The sequence below is a fragment of the Hoplias malabaricus genome, chromosome 9 (assembly GCF_029633855.1).
Source record: "Hoplias malabaricus isolate fHopMal1 chromosome 9, fHopMal1.hap1, whole genome shotgun sequence".
Taxonomy (NCBI): domain Eukaryota; kingdom Metazoa; phylum Chordata; class Actinopteri; order Characiformes; family Erythrinidae; genus Hoplias; species Hoplias malabaricus.
In genome coordinates this window covers 20,717,872-20,739,180 of record NC_089808.1, presented here as the reverse complement: position 1 = coordinate 20,739,180, position 21,309 = coordinate 20,717,872, and the positions used below count along the sequence as shown (strand labels likewise).

Genomic DNA, 21,309 nt, shown 5'->3' with positions numbered 1-21,309 from the left:
GCGCTGGACGTCTTGTGGGAAAGGAGAGCGGCTTCTAAACGTCACCTTTTCAAGGCTGTCAGGGAGGAGATTAATTCCAGCCATTGTCACCTAATGAGCTGTAGAGAGTTACCTGTCGCTATGCCTCCTCGTTTGCCTCTTTGTGTAAAAAAAAGGCAGAAAAAAAGTCACTTTGTTTAATTACCCAGGGAATGGCATACACACATGCACACACCCACACACACACACTCCAGAATAATCAGCACTCAGCACCCAGGAAGCTTCCTTACATAAATACATGCTATATAATTGCCCTTTTCCTTCTGGGAAGGCAGGGCACTGCCATTCATTCTCATTCACTCTCCTCCGCAGAAAATAACCTGATTGTTAAGGGAGATTTTCATCCTTTTCCTTTCCATTCGAGGCCATTGACACTACAGAGGTTTTGGCCTCGTGAAGGGCAAGCTGCGATCCCTTACACAATGGCAGATTACCCGCAATGCCATGGAGATGGCAGAAAGAAATAACAGGCAGACCCTAGAAATAACATGGAGGTCAGGGCCGAGCTGTCACTAGAAGTGTCAGAAAAGTGGAGACTAAATCTACTCTAGAAGAGCACTGTACAGAAACATGTTTTTTTTTTTTTTATTCAGTCCCATCTGAGGGCCTGAAGATCACGGATAGGTAATACTGGTTTGGGGCCTTGTGGTGTGTGTATTGAGATTTTTCAAGAATCTTTTAAACTTTTACCGATATTGTCCCATGTGCTATACATGGGAAAATCCCCAAGTTCTTTACTATTTGAAGTTGACAAATATTATTCTTGAATTCTTTTACTGTTTTATTTATTTATTTATTTATTTATTTATTTATTTATTTATTTACTGTATTTAATACACAGTTGTGTGGAAATGTAGCTGTGCAGCTAACATTTGTAGTTGTCAAGAAGCCATTACTAAGGAAGGAAACAGATGTAGTACAGTATCCTTGCTGGTGTGTTATAAAAGCTGAAGCTAGCAAACAAGTGAGTAGCGTCACATGGGCCCGCTGGTCTTCTTTCACTAGCACAGATCCAAGAGTAGTATACAAACTGTGTTTGCCTGATTTTGGGAGATGATGCTCTACCAACTGAGCAAACCCAAGTTATATCCCACCTATTCCAATGTTTTGAGGCTGTGGGGTGTAGGGTGGAAGGTCAAGGGCAAAGCTGTACTGCCCCCTCCATAGTGGCCTTTCATTTCACCAGAGGTTCCTGTTTTCAATCTCTAAGATTCAAAGGTTTCAGTGTGGAAGGTCATGGGCAAGGCCGTCAACAGAGGTCTGGGTTAAAGTTTCACCTCACCAGAGGTTCCCAACTTTGGAGTCTCCATGTTTCAGGAATGTAAGGATGGAAAGTCAAGGACCAGAGAAGTGTTGCCTTTAATGATTGATGGTCAAATTCTATATTTATTTTGAATGAACATAAACTATTCGGGCTGGAAATTAATATTTAGTTTCTAACTTTTGCACAGTACCATATGCATGTTTGAAAAAGCACACTTTAATTTTGTTTTGATCCTATCCTACCAAGCTCCAGTTTTCTACAGTGTTAAAGTCCAGCTTAAGTTAGTAAAATAATGTGATGACTATAAACCAATACTATAATTGTCCTCTGTGAATAATTTAGAACTCTAACCACAAAAGAAAAGGGTGTGTTCGTATTTGTTTAGCTTGGGTACACTGTTGTAAAGATTGTCCAATCTAGCAATAATAAGCTTTGAAAGAAAGCATTTCCCATTAGAACATGACTGTCACGCCTTCGTCCTGTCAGTCTGTTGTCCCCGCCATGTGCTTTATTTGCACATGGCTCTGTTTTGTTTATGTTCGAGTCTCCGCCTTCGTCCCGCCTCCTCGTCCGTGTCATCTGTTCACCCGTCCTCCTTGTTATCTGTCCAGGTGTGTCTCGTTTGTGTTGGTATTTAAGCTCTCTTGTCTCGTGTCCTGTTTGTCGTTCATTTCACATTCTCATTTATCCTTTCTCATGTCAGTCATGTTATCTGTCTGTCTCCGTAGTTTCTCTCGTCGTCGTTTCGCTCCCCAGTCTAGTCTGTCTAAGTGTTAGTTTAGTTTCATTTCGTGTTGTGTTGTAACTACTGTTTCCTGTCATTGTTTTGTTATTTCTTTCATTATAATTAAAATACCGTGTTTTAGCAAATGCGTCCGCCTCCGTCAGTCCGCTCCGTGAATCCTGACAGAATGAACGACCACAAGGACGCAGCTAGCGCGGATTACTACCTCAAGGGGTGTGCCGTTCGCCGGACTCCATTCCGCACAGGCCCCAAAGATCCTGTGGGGGAGGCTTTGAAAGCGGCCTCGGAATGGAGTCGCCGGCTCCAGCTCCTGCCTGGCGCTGTTCCGGATCCTATAGCGGTGGAGTCGACTCGGGAATCGAGTCGTTGCGCCAGCGGGAGTCGAAAGAGTCGGCGGAAGAACCGTGCTGGAGTTCCCCCCTCGACGGAGGATTACCCCCTCAGGTCCGGGGAAATTTTTGGGGGGGCGTTAAGGGTAGGGGCTGTTAGCCTCACCTCCGTACCTCTGAGGCCTGAGGCTAACAGGGGCGCACCTCGAGGTGATCTAATGGGTGCGCCTGTGAAACCCCCTAAACCCTTTACAGCTCCAGCGCGAGCCCGGCGAGCAGCACAAACCCCTGTCCTCGAGAGCGCGGCACGCGCCTCTCCTGTCCTCGAGAGCGCGGCGCGCGGCTCTCCTGTCTTCGTGAGCGCGACGCGGGCCTCTCCTGCCTCCTTGGACGTCGTCGCAGGTCCCCCTGCCTCCTTGGACGTCGTCGCAGGTCCCCCTGCCTCCTTGGACGTCGTCGCAGGTCCCCCTGCCTCCTTGGACGTCGTCGCAGGTCCCCCTGCCTCCTTGGACGTCGTCGCAGGTCCCCCTGCCTCCTTGGACGTCGTCGCAGGTTCCCCTGCCTCCGTGGACGACGTCGCAGGTTCCCCTGCCTCCGTGGACGACGTCGCAGGTTCCCCTGCCTCCGTGGACGACGTCGCAGGTTCCCCTGCCTCCGTGGACGACGTCGCAGGTTCCCCTGCCTCCGTGGACGACGTCGCAGGGCTTCCTGTCCCCGTGATGGCGGCACCCGCCGCTCCAGTCCCCGTGATGGCGGCACCCGCCGCTCCAGTCCCCGTGATGGCGGCACCCGCCGCTCCAGTCCCCGTGATGGCGGCACCCGCCGCTCCAGTCCCCGTGATGGCGGCACCCGCCGCTCCAGTCCCCGTGATGGCGGCACCCGCCGCTCCAGTGTCTGTGATGGCGGTACCCGCCGCTCCTGTCCCCGTGACTATGGCGGCTCCCGCCGCTCCTGTCCCCGTGACTATGGCGGCTCCCGCCGCTCCTGTCCCCGTGACTATGGCGGCTCCCGCCGCTCCTGTCCCCGTGACTATGGCGGCTCCCGCCGCTCCTGTCCCCGTGACTATGGCGGCTCCCGCCGCTCCTGTCCCCGTGACTATGGCGGCTCCCGCCGCTCCTGTCCCCGTGACTATGGCGGCTCCCGCCGCTCCTGTCCCCGTGACTATGGCGGCTCCCGCCGCTCCTGTCCCCGTGACTATGGCGGCTCCCGCCGCTCCTGTCCCCGTGACTATGGCGGCACCCGCCGCTCCAGTCCCCGTGATGGCGGCACCTGCCGCTCCAGTCCCCGTGATGGCGGCACCCGCCGCTCCAGTCCCCGTGATGGCGGCACCCGCCGCTCCAGTCCCCGTGATGGCGGCACCCGCCGCTCCAGTCCCCGTGATGGCGGCACCCGCCGCTCCAGTGTCTGTGATGGCGGTACCCGCCGCTCCTGTCCCCGTGACTATGGCGGCTCCCGCCGCTCCTGTCCCCGTGACTATGGCGGCTCCCGCCGCTCCTGTCCCCGTGACTATGGCGGCTCCCGCCGCTCCTGTCCCCGTGACTGTGGCTACGGCCTCTCCTGTCCCCGTGACTGTGGCTACGGCCTCTCCTGTCCCCGTGACTGTGGCTACGGCCTCTCCTGTCCCCGTGACTGTGGCTACGGCCTCTCCTGTACCCGTGACTGTGGCTACGGCCTCTCCTGTACCCGTGACTGTGGCTACGGCCTCTCCTGTACCCGTGACTGTGGCTACGGCCTCTCCTGTACCCGTGACTGTGGCTACGGCCGCTCCTGTCCCCGTGACTGTGGCTACGGCCTCCCCTGTCCATGTCCGTAGGTCGGCCCGAAGGACTTCAGGGCCGATCCCCAGAACTGTGCCCAGGCTGGTTCCTCAGACTGCCACACAGACATTAGCCAGTCCTGGGCACCCCCCTGTTATTTTGGTTCCCTTGTCTGTCCCTGTCCTGGTTCCCGTCTCTGTCCTTGTCCCTGTATCCGTGTCTGCCTTTGTGTCTGTCCCGGTCCCTGTCACGGTGTTTGTGTCTGTCCCCCTGAATGTCTTGGTCCCTGTTCCCCTACCTAGTCCAGTCCAGTTTCCTGTTAGTCCTGTTCAGGCCCCATTTCAACCCTATGTCCCGTCTCCTGTCCAGTCCTTGTTTCAACCCCCTGTCCAGTCTCAAGTCTCGTCTCCTCTCCAGTCACCGTTTCAACCATCGGTCCTGTCTCAAGTCCCGTCTCCTGTCAAGTCCCCTGTTAGTCCTGTTCAGTCCTCGTTTCAACCCTCTGTTCAGTCTCAAGTCCCGTCTCCTGTTCAGTCCCCGTTCCAACCCTCTGTCCTGTCTCATGTCCAGTCCCCAGTTGGTCATGTCCAGTCTCCGTATCAGTCTAGTGTCATGTCACCTGTCCTGTCTTCTGTCCAGTCTAATGTTCCTATCCTGTCCCCTGTCTCGTCACCAGTCTCTGCTCCCGTCCATTCCCAGCACCCAGTCCTGTCATCAGTCCCGTCTCCATTCCAGTCCCCTGTTCTGTCACCTGTCCATGTCCAGTCTTCTGTCCCCAAACGTGTCCAGTCTCCGTATCAGTCCCACGTTCAGTCCCCTGTCTTGTCTCCAGTCCAGTCTCCCGTCATTTCCCATGTGTCCACTCCTGTCCTGTCCAGTCCGTTCTCGTCTCTTGTGGCTCCCCTTTGTCAGTCTCCTGTCATGTCCCATGTCCCGTCTCGTATATTCGGTCCTGTCGTGTCCCCAGCTCCTGTGTCGGTTCCCGTCCTGTCCTGAGTCCTGTCACCTGTTGGTTTGTTGTCCTGTCATGTTTTTCGTGCCCTCTCCTGCGCCAGCTCCTGGGGGGTTTAGGAGTACGCGCCCGGGAGTTGCGCGTTCTTGGGGGGGGCATCTGTCACGCCTTCGTCCTGTCAGTCTGTTGTCCCCGCCATGTGCTTTATTTGCACATGGCTCTGTTTTGTTTATGTTCGAGTCTCCGCCTTCGTCCCGCCTCCTCGTCCGTGTCATCTGTTCACCCGTCCTCCTTGTTATCTGTCCAGGTGTGTCTCGTTTGTGTTGGTATTTAAGCTCTCTTGTCTCGTGTCCTGTTTGTCGTTCATTTCACATTCTCATTTATCCTTTCTCATGTCAGTCATGTTATCTGTCTGTCTCCGTAGTTTCTCTCGTCGTCGTTTCGCTCCCCAGTCTAGTCTGTCTAAGTGTTAGTTTAGTTTCATTTCGTGTTGTGTTGTAACTACTGTTTCCTGTCATTGTTTTGTTATTTCTTTCATTATAATTAAAATACCGTGTTTTAGCAAATGCGTCCGCCTCCGTCAGTCCGCTCCGTGAATCCTGACAATGACTCACCATAAACAGCTGTCATAGGATTGTGAAGACACTGGGACAGATTAGAGGGGCGAGTCCTGGATCAATCAATCATAGAAAATAGCCGTACCTGCATATGGGACTGGGGCATCTTTGTCCAAGGCTACTAGCGGTGGATCCAGAAGGACAGTGTCCATGTTCTCAGTGATGACCCCATGGTAGGACGTCTCAATCCATGGCTTGTGTTTGTTCACTGTAAGAGAAGGAGATAATAATAAGACAGACTGTGATGAAAGACTCTTAAAAGACAGGTATGTCAATTTCCTGACTTGTGTGAAAAGTTCATGATGACTGGATCAAATATTCATCCATTTGTCTTCTATAACCATTTCATCCTGATCAGGATTGAGGTTGGTCTGGAGCCCACATGGAGCACTGGATGCAAGGCAGGAACATCCACTACTACCCTTTACCACAGGGCTCCACATATCCACCAAGCCTTCCACATCCATAGACAACATTGGCCATTACAAAAACAGGGAACACACCAAACCCCTCAACCCTGAGACTCTGGAGCTGTGTGACTGCTACACCATGTGTAGTGCCACCATGCTGCCCCACATATGGAACACAACCATAAAACATCTCGGCCTACATTTCCCATTGTAGGAATGAACAGTTAGGTAGATGTGTCTCATTTACAAATGTCTGCTTTCACTTGCAACTTGCAGCTTCATTTGAGTTTAACATCATGACCCATTTTTCATCTACTGTGTCATCTTCCCTGAACTTATCATCACATTGGCCCATATTTTCTCATGGTCTGTAACAACATGCCTGTCATGAGAGTCCCTTTCTGCCATTCCTTGTAGCTTCGCAGCTGTCATTTCACTGCTTTTTGTGCATTTTCTCCATATCACCCTCATTTGGAATTCAGAATAATTTTCCGGGTGAGTTTTCTTCTATATTCATATTAATATTTAGTCCAGACGTCATCTGTTGCTTGCTCACCTGAGCTCTGCAATACATGACCCCCAATATACAAATAAAAACGGAAACACAAAGTCCAAAATGTACAAAATGCAATAACCTAAGAAAAAATCTGGAGTTATTTAGAGAGGCCTAAGCCTGACAAAGCCTCATCTTTCTCCCTCTCCAACTTTGTTTCCCTGGGCAACTCTGGAATCCGTCTTAGTCAGAGCTTTGCTCTTGTTGCTGTGGCTTTTCCGAGGTCGGAGAACAGGTAGGTACAAAATAACGGCTGGCTGATCAATGGCCACATGGTAAAGCTAACACTAGTGCAAGCTGCTATTCACAGATGGAAAAAAAACAGCCCTGCAACTAGGTTGAATGCTTCTCTGTCTAGGCTTTATGTGCCTTCTATTGAACATTTGTTCTGCCTGAGCAATCACTTTGATGAAGTCCATGTCGTGACACTATTCAATTGTGTGTGTTTCTACACTGGAATAATCCAGCAGTCACAATATCAATCTGTAGTTTGTCAACTACAGTTTGCTAATTGTCTTTGTTCAGCTACCTTAAGATGTAATTACCCTGGACACAGGCATTCAAGAGTCTGTATAATCACAGACAAGCATGAAATAACACCAGCTAATGAAATACCTGTCTTTATTTCAGTGCAGTGGAATCATGGGCCCTTTCTTGTATTGACATAATATTCAGCAACAATAAGTTTAATTGTCTGCTAGTGTTTCTGACCCCATTTTAAATTAAGTGATTGTAATAACTATGTCACTACATGTTTACAGCAATGTAACTAATATTATGTCTTCTATCTTACAGTTGGATTCCTGCAGAACAGTTTATATAGATATATAGATCTATACATTTCAGTTTTTACTGCAATGACATGTATTTATGCAGTTACAGTTGAAATTTGCTTCTTTTATTATCCTATATTACACAGTTGTTATAAGTATTATTACTTGTGTACAGCTGTGTTACTGCATTGAGATTTGTGCTGAAGAAGACAGCTATCCAAAGCTGTATGACAGTTTCTTCCACATGTGACATTTTTCAGACCTGGTTAACATCAATGCTAGCTAAGAAGAACTTTAAAACACTTAAGAAATATTACACATTAAGTACGTGTGGGTGGGTTCAGTATCCAATGTTCACATACATAGTTGATCCAAGTCATCAATTTTGCACATACATCTTCATAGAAAAGAACTGCCAATAAAAAAGGATAAATAATATTTTGTGATCTGATGGCATTCAGCCATGAAACTGATTTTGAAGAATTAATTCTGAATCCAAAAGTCCTGGGTGGTTTCACATGAGGGGCGTTTGAGTTTCACCCCTCTAGCTGATGCTTGCCATTGAGCATTGGGACCTTAGGCTTATCTGCAATTTGTTTCAGCAATGGATGCCACTTACAATAGCAGCATATGTGTTATGATACATGACATATAAAAATGGTAATCAATGCAAATTCAATGTGAACAAGCTAAATAACTAAGATCATCAGAAGCTGCAGAGCACTGTAGAAGTCTTAGTGTTGGGCCTATAATCAGATGATGACCAGGTCAATCCCCATTGATCCCTTATGGTCTTGTTATCTGGGTGAGTTGGGTATCATGGACCTCCTAACCTCTGTATATAAAAATGATAGTAATGATGAGTATATAAACTAATGCAAATTCAATATAAACAAACATGGCTACACTACTGTAAACAATGCAAATAAGACCATTAGGGGCTCCAGAGTGGTATAGGGGTGTAGGCATTGGGCTTATTATCTGTAGATTATCAGTTCAGATTCCTGGTGATGCCTTGTGACCTCATTGTCTGGGTGGGTAGCATGGTCCTGCTAGCCTGTGTTAATTGTCAAAACTGATGTGGGCTGTTAGCATTGTCCTCCAATTTGGCTGAGTAGTCCACGGGTGTTGTGTAAGCAGCCGTTTAAAAAAAAATAGTATGCTAACCTTCAGCCATGTGGGGGTGGGGGACACTAGCTAACATGGGGAAATGGCAATGACTAAAGACAAAACAAAAGGACAATTGTAACATGGAGAACAGTATGTAAAGGCCCTAAAAGCATTAACTTCAGGGCATAATCAGCTGGCCTGGTCTTGCTGGAGGAGTAATGGGCTTTTAGATTAGTAGTGACTATTCAGTGCTTCCACACGTAGCCTCTCCACATCCGGCCAAGCAATTAATGATAGAACAAATGAAACAATTTCACAGTGTCCAAAGACCATCCGGGCAGCAGTGCTGTCATTGGGGGAAAGTTCCTAGAAGCTTAGCGTGTCCTCATAACCCTTAAATAATCCTAGACTAGGGCACAGATTGTTAGATTCAGATGGCCTCATGATTAGGGCAGCTGGCCGCCCTGCTTTTCAATTTTGGATTCTCTCTCTCTCTCTGTCTCTCTCTCCCACTCAGTATTGTTCATGTAGCTCTGTGTGTAATAATCCCCTACTGTAGTTTACAACATAGCACTGTTTTAAACAAGACATCCACTGGTAATCTCAAAATAATGTACTGACTATCCTACTATACTACACGCTGAAATTTCCCTGGGATGTTTCCAAACCCAAACAGCATACGGAACATTAGTGAGATCAGGTACTGATGTCAGATTTTTCATTCTATATTTCAAATATCATGCTAGCCCTTCCAAAACCTGTGGAATAGAGATCCAACAAACTAGTTCACAACCCCTCTAGCAACCCCTGGGCAATGAGTAGTAGGTACAGTAATCTAGACTCTCAAGACAAGGTGAAGGCTCATTCATTGTGGCATTCCAGTGTCACTACTTTGCTATGCAGATCATAAGAACACCTATAAATCCAAAATGGGTGCCCCTTAAATTGCATCCAAAAATGTTTGAACACACTGTGTAGCAGATTCAGCGACTGCCAAAATAGTTTCAAGTGTAAAAGTATCAATCAGCTGAAAGATTGTGTTGGATTAAGATTCAAATATGTATGATTCAATAAATATCCATACGTTCTGAAGGGTCCACATGCCATTATCATAATCACAACCCCTTGGCTCTAGCTGTCTCCATCTAATAAGGTTAGAAGTGTCACAGAGAGCAGTACGCCTCCTGTGTAATTCCTCAGCTATTACCCTGGGGATGTCTAAAGCCATTATACAGCATTAGCAGACCGCGATGGAGGCTAATTCGAAGCAAGACCAGCTTTCATCCCACTCCCTCTACCCCCTCCCCCCATACTCCCTGCTCTAGAAGTCTGCCTCAGAGACAAAGTCAACAAAACACAGCCATCTAAACAAGCTTTCATCCCCACTTTCATATGCACCATTAGCTATAGTGTGGGTTACCATCAGGCTGATTCATGGCCCAAATATATATTACACACAGCATTAATGACCCCTCAAAGTACTGTTCGAACAAGATGGAGCTAGAGATAGAGATGCGAGGCTGTGTCCCGAACCACATATACTGTACTAGAAAGCAAGTGAGATTAGCTGTTATTTTGTACACATTATTACATAAGAGACAGGTGCTGTTACTCCCACACAGTTCTAGGGTTTCAGGGTCCTGTGGTTGTAGGTTCAAGCAACACCCCTCAACTCCCTGTGTCTATGTGGGTTTCCTCCAAATGCTCCAGTTTCCTCCTAGAGTTTGAAAACATATATTATTAGCTGGTTTGACTGTGTGAAACTGATCACAGGTTTGTGTGAGTGATGCCCTGTGATGGACTGGAGCCCTGTCCAGGATATGGTTCCTGCTGTGTGCTGTCACATCCTTACAAAAATAGCTGATGTCTGTTGAGTGTATTGTGTCGATTGGCTGCTGTTGCATCATTCAGTAGGATGCTCCACATCTGTGGTGTTGGAGGTGGCTCCCTAATGTCCCAAAGTGTGTTAAGCAAACTGAGGGTCTAGAAAATACCAATTGAATAATAAACCTAACAAATCCCAGACCCTGAACTTAAAATTGATATTTATTGCATCTGGCAGATATAGCCAACAAACCATGAGATGAATGCAGGGGGACTCCTGCTGGTGCAGCATTGTGGAGTTACACAAGCAGTGATTCAAACCCTAGTCTGCGTAAAGGCCAGCAGGGGCACTGCTAGATCATATGGTATGGAAATCAATCCTAGAAATGCCACAGTCCAAATAGAAGCCAATGCCAACAGCTGGACCAATCCACAACTTGACCCGCGATTTCCAGATGATCCCACCAAGTTCCTCCTCATAATTTCCATTTCCTTAAGTCCATTAAAACACACTCTAAAAAGACACTCAGATCATCCAGCATTCCCCTATCCCACAAAAAAGATAGGAATGTCCCAAAGGTTATATGATTAAGTTGAAATTCTGTGTATGCATTGGTTCAGTGACACGTAAGGTTGAGATAATCACAGCCACAAAGACAATACGACAGAGATAAACACAGTGTCAATAGCAGTAGAACACTGCCTCAGAAATACTCAGAAATAAATACTTCCTCAAGGGCAGAAAAACTGAAACACTCTGTTGAATTGAGTTGAAGTTTATTTTGAGGTCTGGTGTATCTTTGGTTACAAATGACAACATTGTTCAGAATACACATAAGAGCACACTCAGAGATGACTTGAAATATTAAATGAATAATGAGAGGTGGAACAACAGAGAGAGAGATACTAAGAGGTACTAATAGAGCAAAGGAGATTGTGAAGCACATTGTGAGAGAGAAATAGTGACAAAGCAAAGGAGAGTGAGGTCCAAAGAGAGAGAGAGGGAGGTGGTCTTCATGTTTGGAAAAAAGAGCTGGATTTAGAACTCATTGATTTATTCAGTGGTAGATATAATTATTTCAGTGTTTCAAGCGACTAATAAAAGCGTGTCGCGCGTGGGCAGCTCTGCCGAACATTTGCAAATCTGCTCCGACCTTTCTTCAACCTTCTGTAATGAAAATCCCAGTCAGCATTCCGGCAGTAATTACAGCTCAGGACGGCCGAGAGAAAAGGGGTACAGCGGAACAGAGACACCAAATAACATGCTATTCATCTCTGAGCTGATATACATGTATCTCTCTTTTCAGCAACGAACAAGAGAGGGAGAGGAGGGGGAGCAAGAGGCAGAAAAAGAGGAGAGAGGGATGCTACCATGATGCATTTGTGTTAAATAACTAATTAGTCATTTTACAAATTTCCTAATCATGTAACAAATACATAATTATTATGTACTTATGTGTAAAAGTGTAAAGGACTTTTTTTTTTTTTTTTACAAACCCTACAGGTCAGAATTTTGAATAAGTATATGTAATAAAGTCTAGTAACACCTTAAAATAGTTGAAATGGCAATTTATCACTTACACTACTTAAATTAATTAAATATATTAACTTCTGGCCAGATAACAACAGGACCACTTAATTTCAGCTGAATATTTTTGCTATGTTATGATTTGCTATGTGATGCTAATTCTTATGAAATCAATGCAATTAATATGTAACTGCATTGATCAACTCTCCTGAGATTTTACTTCTATTTTTACTCACGTAATTACACAAGTGTAACTTATTACTATAATATTTAACGTAATTACATGGTAATAGCTAAATACTTAAATCAATTTGTGAGTGTGATCCAATGACTGTAAATGCAATGGGGTTGCATCTATTATTGATGTTTTATTAATGTGTTGTTTAATCAAATCCTTCTACACCATTCTACAATGTTAAAAAATAATGCAAAGATCACAGCAAAATTACAACAAAAACATCCTCCAATTACTGGAATAGGAAACAAAGTGTACTAACCTTACCTATGTCTACTCTCTCTTCATCATCCTTTCCACCCATTTATGAGCTCAGTTATTCTCTCCACATGTTTACAAGCTGTATCTATGAGAAAACCCAGCTCTCCCTTAAACTGGTCTTTACTCAGAGCAGTCCATTAGATTTGCACCTGCTTCCATTAGTGGCAGGCCCAATAAACACACTTGCATTTCCTTACAGTTCTCAGAAACATTGACGGTTTTTATTTTTAGCCTAGCCATTAGCATGGTAATGTCAAAGCCATGGCTGGACAATGGTGTCATTATAACCTAACCTTTTTTAGCCCAATTTGGTCATTGGTAATTTGCCAATATTCACTCTGGCAATGCTGAGAGGGTGAACTATGCCTCCTCCAACTATCAAATAGATAGCTCAGAGGTGTAGAATTAGATGTATTTCCAAGGACTAATGTCCATGAAAAATGTAGTTTAGACAATATTGTCCACAAGGCACATTGTTCTACAAAGAAAATGTTAATTTTCTTCATAGAGAGAAGCAGCTCAAACCTTGCTTCCAAATAGCTGCATGACACCATGTATGAAACTCTAAAGATCAATATGCTTTAGATATGACACTGAAGAATTGTCTCGGATGAACCCCAGACCCTTACTTGGGTTCAGACGTATAGGTCAGTGTAGTGAAGCCTTGATTCAGACAACACTCTGAATCTATAAGGAGCAGGGATAGAAAAGCTAGCAGACTGCCGTCGGACACCATGCCCACCGGGGCAGTTAAGGAAAATGAGTGATTAAGGTTCTGCTGCAGTATGCCGCTGATGAACCTAGAGTCAGGAGGCTATAAAAAGGCCTGAAATGACTAACGGGAGAAGAGTAATTAGGCTTATTGACTTAGTATAAGCCAATAGTGGCGCATTAAGCTGAACAGAGTTGGCTGGCAAGGGCCAATGGGTCATTTTCAGATACATAAAGCTCAATGAAGCCACTCTGGTGTTTTCAGAAGGGAAATGGTATGCATACCCACCTCATTCATCTTTAATGCGTATTAATGAGTCTACGATCTGCGACGCCATCAGCAGCCAGCGATTAAATTTGTTGCTCTTTGTGGAATTCTGAAGGCAGTCAGGTTTATGCTCAATTCTTTAATGGAGTTATCATCGAAAAGACTAATGTTTGCATTAACTTTGCATATGGTGGCCTGTTGGTGGGAATGACCGGGTTCATATGGAAAATTATACAAGCTTTGACTCCCTGCATATTTGCCCTTGAAATAATGAAACCCTACAGTCTCATTTGTCTCATATTTCCTGTATTCCAATGTAATATTAGGTTGCATTGGCACTTGTGAGAACTAAATATATGCCCTATTTGTACCCCAGTAACCCATGCCCAACGCCTGATGCCACAAGCTGGCTAGACCTGTAGTGATTTGATCTACACAAGCATCCAAGATCAGTGATTTAATATGTATCCAACCTTTGATCAAGCAAAGCTCTGGGTACTTTGCCAACTTTATGCAAAGTAAAAGTATTCATACAAGTACAGTATGCTAGGCCACAAATCTCTTAACACCAATCATGCTTCTCTTCTTGGCATTCACAATATGTGAAAAAGGGACAAAAAAACATAGGAAACCATCCCTGGGTGGGCATGTCCAGACATTTGACTGGTACTGTATCTGGACAAAGAAAGGTATGGCTGGGTGATTTTGATGTGGAAGAACTTGACTAGACCTGTACTCATCTCATCTAAGACCTTTGGGATGGAGTGTATTTGCGGATTGAATGTTGTGCTGATTGTAAAGCATCCTTGGGTTTTCAAGAAAGGTGTTATATAAGTGTGACATTAAATAAATATGTAAATAAATATAATGAAAATTGTAAGCCAGGCAGTCTCGCCCATCATCAGTGTTTGACCTCACAAATGCTCTTCCTAAAGAATAGGCAAAATTACTACAGAGTTATTCGAAAGTCTTGTAAAAAGCCTTCTCAGAAAAGTGGAAGCTGTTAAAGCTGCAGAGATGATCAGCTCTGTATTAATGAATAGGAATTTAAAAATGAATATCATAGGTGTAAGGTATAGACATCCTGATAGTTTTGTCAGTGTAGACATAACAGATAAATATCTTGTGTGCTGACTTTGGCTGCTCAGTTGAAATGCCAGCAATGGAACATTCTTCCCAATGAAAAAAAAAAAGGAAAATCGGGAGCTCAAAAAAGCAAAAGGTGAAAGCAATGAAAGTTGAAACTCTCCAGGGAGAATCCTGGCAGGCATGCCTCTCTGATATATGTGAAAGACAGAGTGTGCAAAGATGTGTGTAAGAAAGAGATCTTCCATAGCACTCTTTAACTAAAAAATGGAGATGCCAATGTTTAAAAGTTCTTGGGACACATTTCCCATTGGAAGAGTTTACCAGCAATAAAGTGAACATGGCCAACATGGGAATACGCCACCACAGAGTTCAGTGCTTCCAGAAAAGCTCAAGTCCTTAAAAAAATGTATGTGACATGCTACAAAACAAAGGAAGTAGTAATTATTACGTTTGGTGGTTTTCCTTACACACTTGTTGAAGAACTACGGACAACTGTTTTGGGAGCTGGGAAAATGTGAGGCATCAACATGGACACCAAAGCCAAAGCCAGGAGTTGTTTTGAGAGATATGAAATCCATCACTAATGCTTGCATGCCTTAATGTTATCAAATACTCACAACAATCTTCCAACACCAAGTCATCTAGCATAAAAGAAGGCTATTGCAACTAAATTAGCAATTAGTGTTCTCCTCCAAGAATACTGAGCTATTCAATTATCTTCAGCTTTTACGGCAAAACCACTTTTTCTGAGTGCCAGGCTTTGTCACATGTTCAGGACAGTTCAAGTCATGTGAGTCTAAATACATTATTTCCAGTCATATTGCTTCTGTGTTGAAAATAGAATGCCAAAGAGCAGCTTCATGTTTCTATACACATCAAAGTGTTTATGTAAATTAAACCAAAAATCAACAAGTATGTCATACACAATTACAATATAAACTTTGTTTTAAGACATGATGAAAAGCAGTGTACTACAAAATATGATGTGTCTCTGTGGGAGCTCATTCCTCCAAAGAATCAATTTATGTCAGAAACTAATGATGGACAAGAAGGTCTGGCTTGCAATCTTTATTTTACTTCATACCAAAAGTATTCAGTGGGGTGGGTGTCTTGAATTCCTTTATGGACCTTGCTTTGTGCACAGGGGCACAGTCATCATGGAATAGAATAAGATCTTTGCTAAAATCTTTGCACGAATTTGGAAGCATACAGTCATCTAATATGTCTTCGTATAATAAAACATTCAATTTCCCCTCACTGGAAGTGGTCTAGGCCAACCACTGAAAAACAATCCCATAACATTTTCCATCCTCCAGCAAACTTTTGGGGCGGCATCTGTGATCTTAGTAATCCAACATCATTACCGGACCTTACTAATGTTTATGGTGCTGAATGCTATCAGGCCCTCACAGAAATAGTAGAATAGTAGAATTTAGAAAGGAGAATAGAAAGGAATAGTAGAATTTCCGGATCCACCATAGAGCCGGGTACACTATTTGTGTTTGTAACAATACAGCTCACTAAATAATGCTTGGCAATGGGCATAATGAATGAATGCTCAGGTGGGTCTTTTCCAAAGCATCCCAATTCAAGATCTGCTTTCATATGAAGAATATACAAGCTTGCAGTTTAGACATATTCCAAATTGGGCTGTGTTTCTTCAGAGAGGGTTGTGCCAGTGCATCACATCCAAATGGCTCCATCATCCTTCCCTTACCGTATTAATAATCCATAACACAAACAGTTGAGAGGCAAGAGAACTTTTTTAATCGCTCCCAATAAGTCACAGCATGAAAGAACACAAACACAGCTTGTGCTTCCTGCACTTCTGCCAGACGTTGTCAGCTGCCCAGGGCCGGGTGGCTATGAATATAAATTTGTTTGATTAGATTTTTCAACAAAACATTGGGCCATGTCTTTTTTTGTAATGGAGTGTTTCTGAGCCGTGGCATTTGCCTCTGTCAGCCATGGTATCGATACCCCCCGGAGGACGCGGAAATGTCAATTGGCCGTAATTAGAAAGCTGGCATATTCAGTAGCTAGTGCTTTTGTCTCTTTGTTGCCGAAGCTGGCTCTCCACTGCTCTCTCATTACCCACGTTGTTTATCATCCATATGAGTCGCTCTATATCGCCCGAGCGGTAATTAAACCTTAAAGCAAGAATTTATTGGATTGCACACAGTGGAGCGCCACTCAGAAGCTGCTGAAATTATGACTTATTGTTGGGAATGATAGAGCTGATTGGAGTGTAGTCTTGAAGGGGAGGAAAGGGAAGGGGGGGGGGGGGGGGTTGGGAAAAGAACAGAAGAAGTTTTCAATTTCTCACTAGAAGTCAATTTCTCACTAGTTTAATTACTCACCTAATCATTGTCCTCAATAACAGTGTAGATATACATTAATAACATTTGTAATAACAATGTAAGTAATGGCAGTGGATTATCTCTTACAGAATGATTATTGTAATAATATTTATCTCATGGAAATATGAGAATATTTAGTAAGTTTGGGAAAAAATGTTTGTGTGCATGTGTGTGCATTTGTATTTGTGTGTGTACAAGGAGCTTATTAAGCTACATTTCCTTTCTTTTTAACTTCAAATTTATTGCTGTTAATGCTATTGTTGTTCATATGTTATTACATGTAATTACACAAGCAAATACTGGTGTTGATACATGTTTTTTCATAAATCATACTATTAATATATTAATTACATTACTATTAATATTAATAACATCCATCCATCCATCCATTTTCCACCGCTTATCCGGGTTAAAATAACAGTGAATATATTATCAGTAATTACATTGTAATATATGTGTTACTGTATGTATGTATGTTACTACACTGAAATTACACAGACAAGAACAACCTTTACTGAATTAAATATATTAATTCAACAAAATAATCAGTACTCAATTTCTACAACAGTCAACACTCCAAGCCAACTGTACTTCACCTGCTGAACTGCCAGTGTCCACTCCACTGTCCCATTTTGTTACCCACTTTACAAATGACATCAGTATGGTTATTTAAGTCACTTCAAATCCTACAGTTCAGCAGAAAAAAGGTTCATCTTACAACCCAGAATCCACATACTCTGTTTATCCACAAAAAATGTGGCAAAAAACGTCTGTCCGCACATCACTTCCTTTAAAAGCCCCACAAATCCTTTCCATTGCCAAGTAAAATGTGTGCTCAGCTTTTATTCATGACTCAAGTCAGAGATTTAAATAAACATAACAGTGTCCACATCAGCGGCTTGGACCAACAGCTTGTGTTACTACTTTTGACCTGAAAGAAAATGCAAATAGAGGCAGCGTTGTTTATCTCTTTCCAGAAGCCTGTTTGAGTAGACATCTCTCTGAGCAAAAGACCAGTTCAAAAAGCTCGATAAAGAGTGCATCAGTGAAACACACAGAATTAACAAATGGCTGATAACAGGAGAACTGGACACACTATTTTCTAAGCTTTATTAGGCAGCTTTTACCACATGTGAACTCAGCTACATTAAGGTTGGTCACTAAACTACTGTGGAGTAGTTTAACTGCATCCTCTGAAGAGGTGGATCATCATACCCTTATAAGGAAGTTGCCAAATGCTAATCAAATTCTCCAAAAATATTCCAATATCTAGTCTATACATATTCAATACCATATTTTCTGGAGAAAGGTTGTATTTGCAAGAACCCATATAAGAGATAGACATAATAGAGGCTCTGGTTGATCCTTAACTGGCAAATGAGTAAGTGATGGCGTGAGATCCATATTGGGCACCAAGAGAGATAGATTGATAGATAGATAGATAGATAGATAGATAGATAGATAGAGAGAGAAAGAGAGAGAGAGAGAGAGAGAGAGAGAGAGAGAGAGAGAGAGAGAGAGAGAGAGAAGAGAGAGAGAGAGAGAGAGAGAGAGATACACCAATGATCTTGGTCCCCGGGAAACATAGGGCTATGCCATCATGTAGGACCAAACTTGCAAAGACAGGGTCAATGACAGCTCCATCAGCTCAGAGCTGGACCTGAAAAAGAAACATCTTTGGAGGCACAATCCAAAAATGCCAGGAGCAGCAGAAACAGTAAGACAAAGAAACAGCGAGTCAACAAGAGAGCTAGAGATGAAAGTTTCAAGTGACTGACATATCTCAAGGCTGTCGGACACGGCAGGAACTTAAACATTTTTAGAATCACCATGGGAACCATGAGCACTGAAGAAGCAGTGGTTCTGAACAGGGCCCTGGCTTAATCAAATAGTCTTCTTGTTAAGCTTATGAAGAAAACACTGTGTTCATGAACGGGAGGCTTTTACCACAGCCAGTCCTTTAAAAAAAAAAAAAATGCCAGAACGGAAACAAGGCAAAAGTGTTGAATTCCACACTCTATTAAACCTGCCCTTTGACAAAAGATAGAGGTGTGAGCGTGGTACAGATTTGACATTTCCTGGCTGTGGAGAAACAAGCTCGGGAACAAGAAATAAGCTCAGGAATCTGGGTGCTAGCTTCAGGTGCCACATTGTTGAAGGCATCAGGGTGTTATCTTCATTGCAGCTGTCAGACATTTTGGCGTGAACATCTTTAAAAAGGAAAACATTGCTCTCACCTACCGAAACTGGTACAGTTTAGGTAAGACTAGGCTAGGAATGAACTTCAAACTGATGTAGTCTTAGATTAGGTTTTCAGTAACTTTTTCCAATCACCCAATTGGGGATTATAGCTAATACACATCTAGAGACTACGAGACTCCCAAAGGCCAATGGTTTTGAACCATTGCGGAATGTTCCTGCAAAAGACGAAGGCTTTTCTGAAAGGCCGTATATAGACCCAAGTACAGCACATTCTCCATCAATCTGAAGAATCCCTTCACAAAGCAAAGAACCATGTGTCGTACTGGTCTCCATCACTCCTCCACAGCCTGATCCTAGAGGTTTTATACACCTCTATAACTAGCGCTTGGCATGGAGTGTTGTGACCTTAGACTTGGCAATCTGGTGGCCAATGCTCATGTACAGAGAGTACCACAAATTTTAGCAACGAGTGCATCTGAAACTAGTGGAAATCACGCAGCAGAAAGAGTTTGCACAATTTTTGGAGATGTAGTGGGTCAGTCAGTTGTTAGGATGCCAAGATGGCTTTACACCCTTGATTTAGCGGCACAAAAAGTGTGTGAAAATCAAGTGTGACTACAGAGAAGGATTGCAAGTGATAATAAGAACTGGTTGGTGTGTGTATGCCTGCATGTGTGTTTGTAGCATTCCCTAGAAAACAGATGGAGGCTCCCTCTACTTTACCACTGTTTGTCTGCTTCTTAAATTCTGACCTTGCACAGTAATACAACCTCCACTCTGTTTGCAGCCTTCCAAATGCAACTGTTGCTGAACATAACATGAGAGAACCCTTCGCAAACTTTTTTTCAAAGCTGTTTTACACTTTTTTTTTTTTTTTTTTTGCTCTAATTATAAACTTTCCAGTCAGATATGCTCTTCTCTCGCATCTCCAGAAGTGTAAAGTGCCTGAAGGGCATGAGAGAGAGAGAGAGAGAGAGAGAGAGAGAGGGAGAGAGGAGAGAGAGAGAGAGAGAGAGAGAGAGAGAGAGAGAGAGAGAGAGAGAGAGAGAGAGAGAGAGAGAGAGAGAGAGATTCTTTCTTTTTCTTTTTCAAAAGAACAGGATCCAAATCTTAAAAAACAAAACACTGTGCTCCTTCATTACAGCTGCTATATTATTAGAACTGAATTTATGCACTTTCCAGTGCACTTCATGTCTGTATGTGTATTAATGTAACGTCTGGCATGTTTTAAAGACAAATCACCCATATTCACCAATTAGTCACCAATATTCTAAACAGCTGTGGCCTGGTGGTTAGGAAACTGGGTGTGTAACCGGAGGGTTGCTGATTCGATCCCCAGAGCCGGCAGGTCATGACTGAAGTGCCCCTGAGCAAGGCACCTAACCCCAACTGCTGCCCGGGGGGCGCCATGGCTAGGGCTGCCCACCGCTCCAGGCATGTGTGCTCACTGCCCCCTAGTGTTCACTAGTGTGTGTAAATGTGTGTTTCACGCCACGGATTGGGTTGATTGCGGAGAACAAATTTCTCTGTGTGCAAGTTAATTCAAATTCTAAACAGCTGTAAACACCCTTATAATGAGTTCATTTGGCTGGACAAACCTGTTGTGACCTCCAGTAAAAAATAAATAAATAACTAAATAAATAATTAAAATACACAGCCTCAAAGTTCTCCATGCTCCATGCCCAGTGTAACCTAGAGGAATTTTAAATCCCTAAATATTTTGCTCAAACACCCACTCCTTGGTGTGTTCTCCCTGTGTCCACGTGGGTTTCCTCCCATGGTCCATGGTGAGTGTGAGTTTGTTGTTCGGGTTTGTCTTAAAATAACTGGAGCACCACTTATACAAAACGGGAAAGTGATGCATGCTTAACAGCCTTTGTCTTGAATAAATATCCATTTTACACTCTATATTTGTCATCACATGCCAAGTTGCTTGGCAATGAAGTGGTTTTGTTTCTGATATTATTTCTGACACTTACCAGTCTCTACCTTTTCTACCTGTTGATTTGTTCGACTTGATGGATGCGGTTCTGGGAGCTAAGAGTCCCCTTACTGCTATTTAGCTGTGCTACTGGCAGAGCTTGTCAGTCTAACCAACACCAATAGACCCTCGCCAGTCACACAGTGGATTTAATGGTTGACATGTTAAGTGCCTAGCAGCTGAGGACAAAAGTAGGGAGTGGATACTCCTAAAGCGGAGGGGATCTCAGGTCCCAGGGAATCCTGGGGGCAAGATGGCTAAGGTTTGGGGGGATTTTGGCTCTGGGCAGCATGCTCTGGAC

At 43.9% G+C, this 21,309-nt stretch overlaps 1 protein-coding gene across 1 annotated transcript in view; it reads right to left on the bottom strand.

Annotated features, from left to right (window-relative positions):
- clstn2a (calsyntenin 2a) overlaps window positions 1-21,309 on the bottom strand; it is a 274,828-nt gene that overhangs the window by 144,953 nt on the left and 108,566 nt on the right. Inside the window, exon 2 of the mRNA XM_066681745.1 lies at window positions 5,789-5,911. Within this exon, the coding sequence (XP_066537842.1) occupies window positions 5,789-5,911 (123 nt within the window). The remainder of the gene's footprint in view (window positions 1-5,788; window positions 5,912-21,309) is intronic.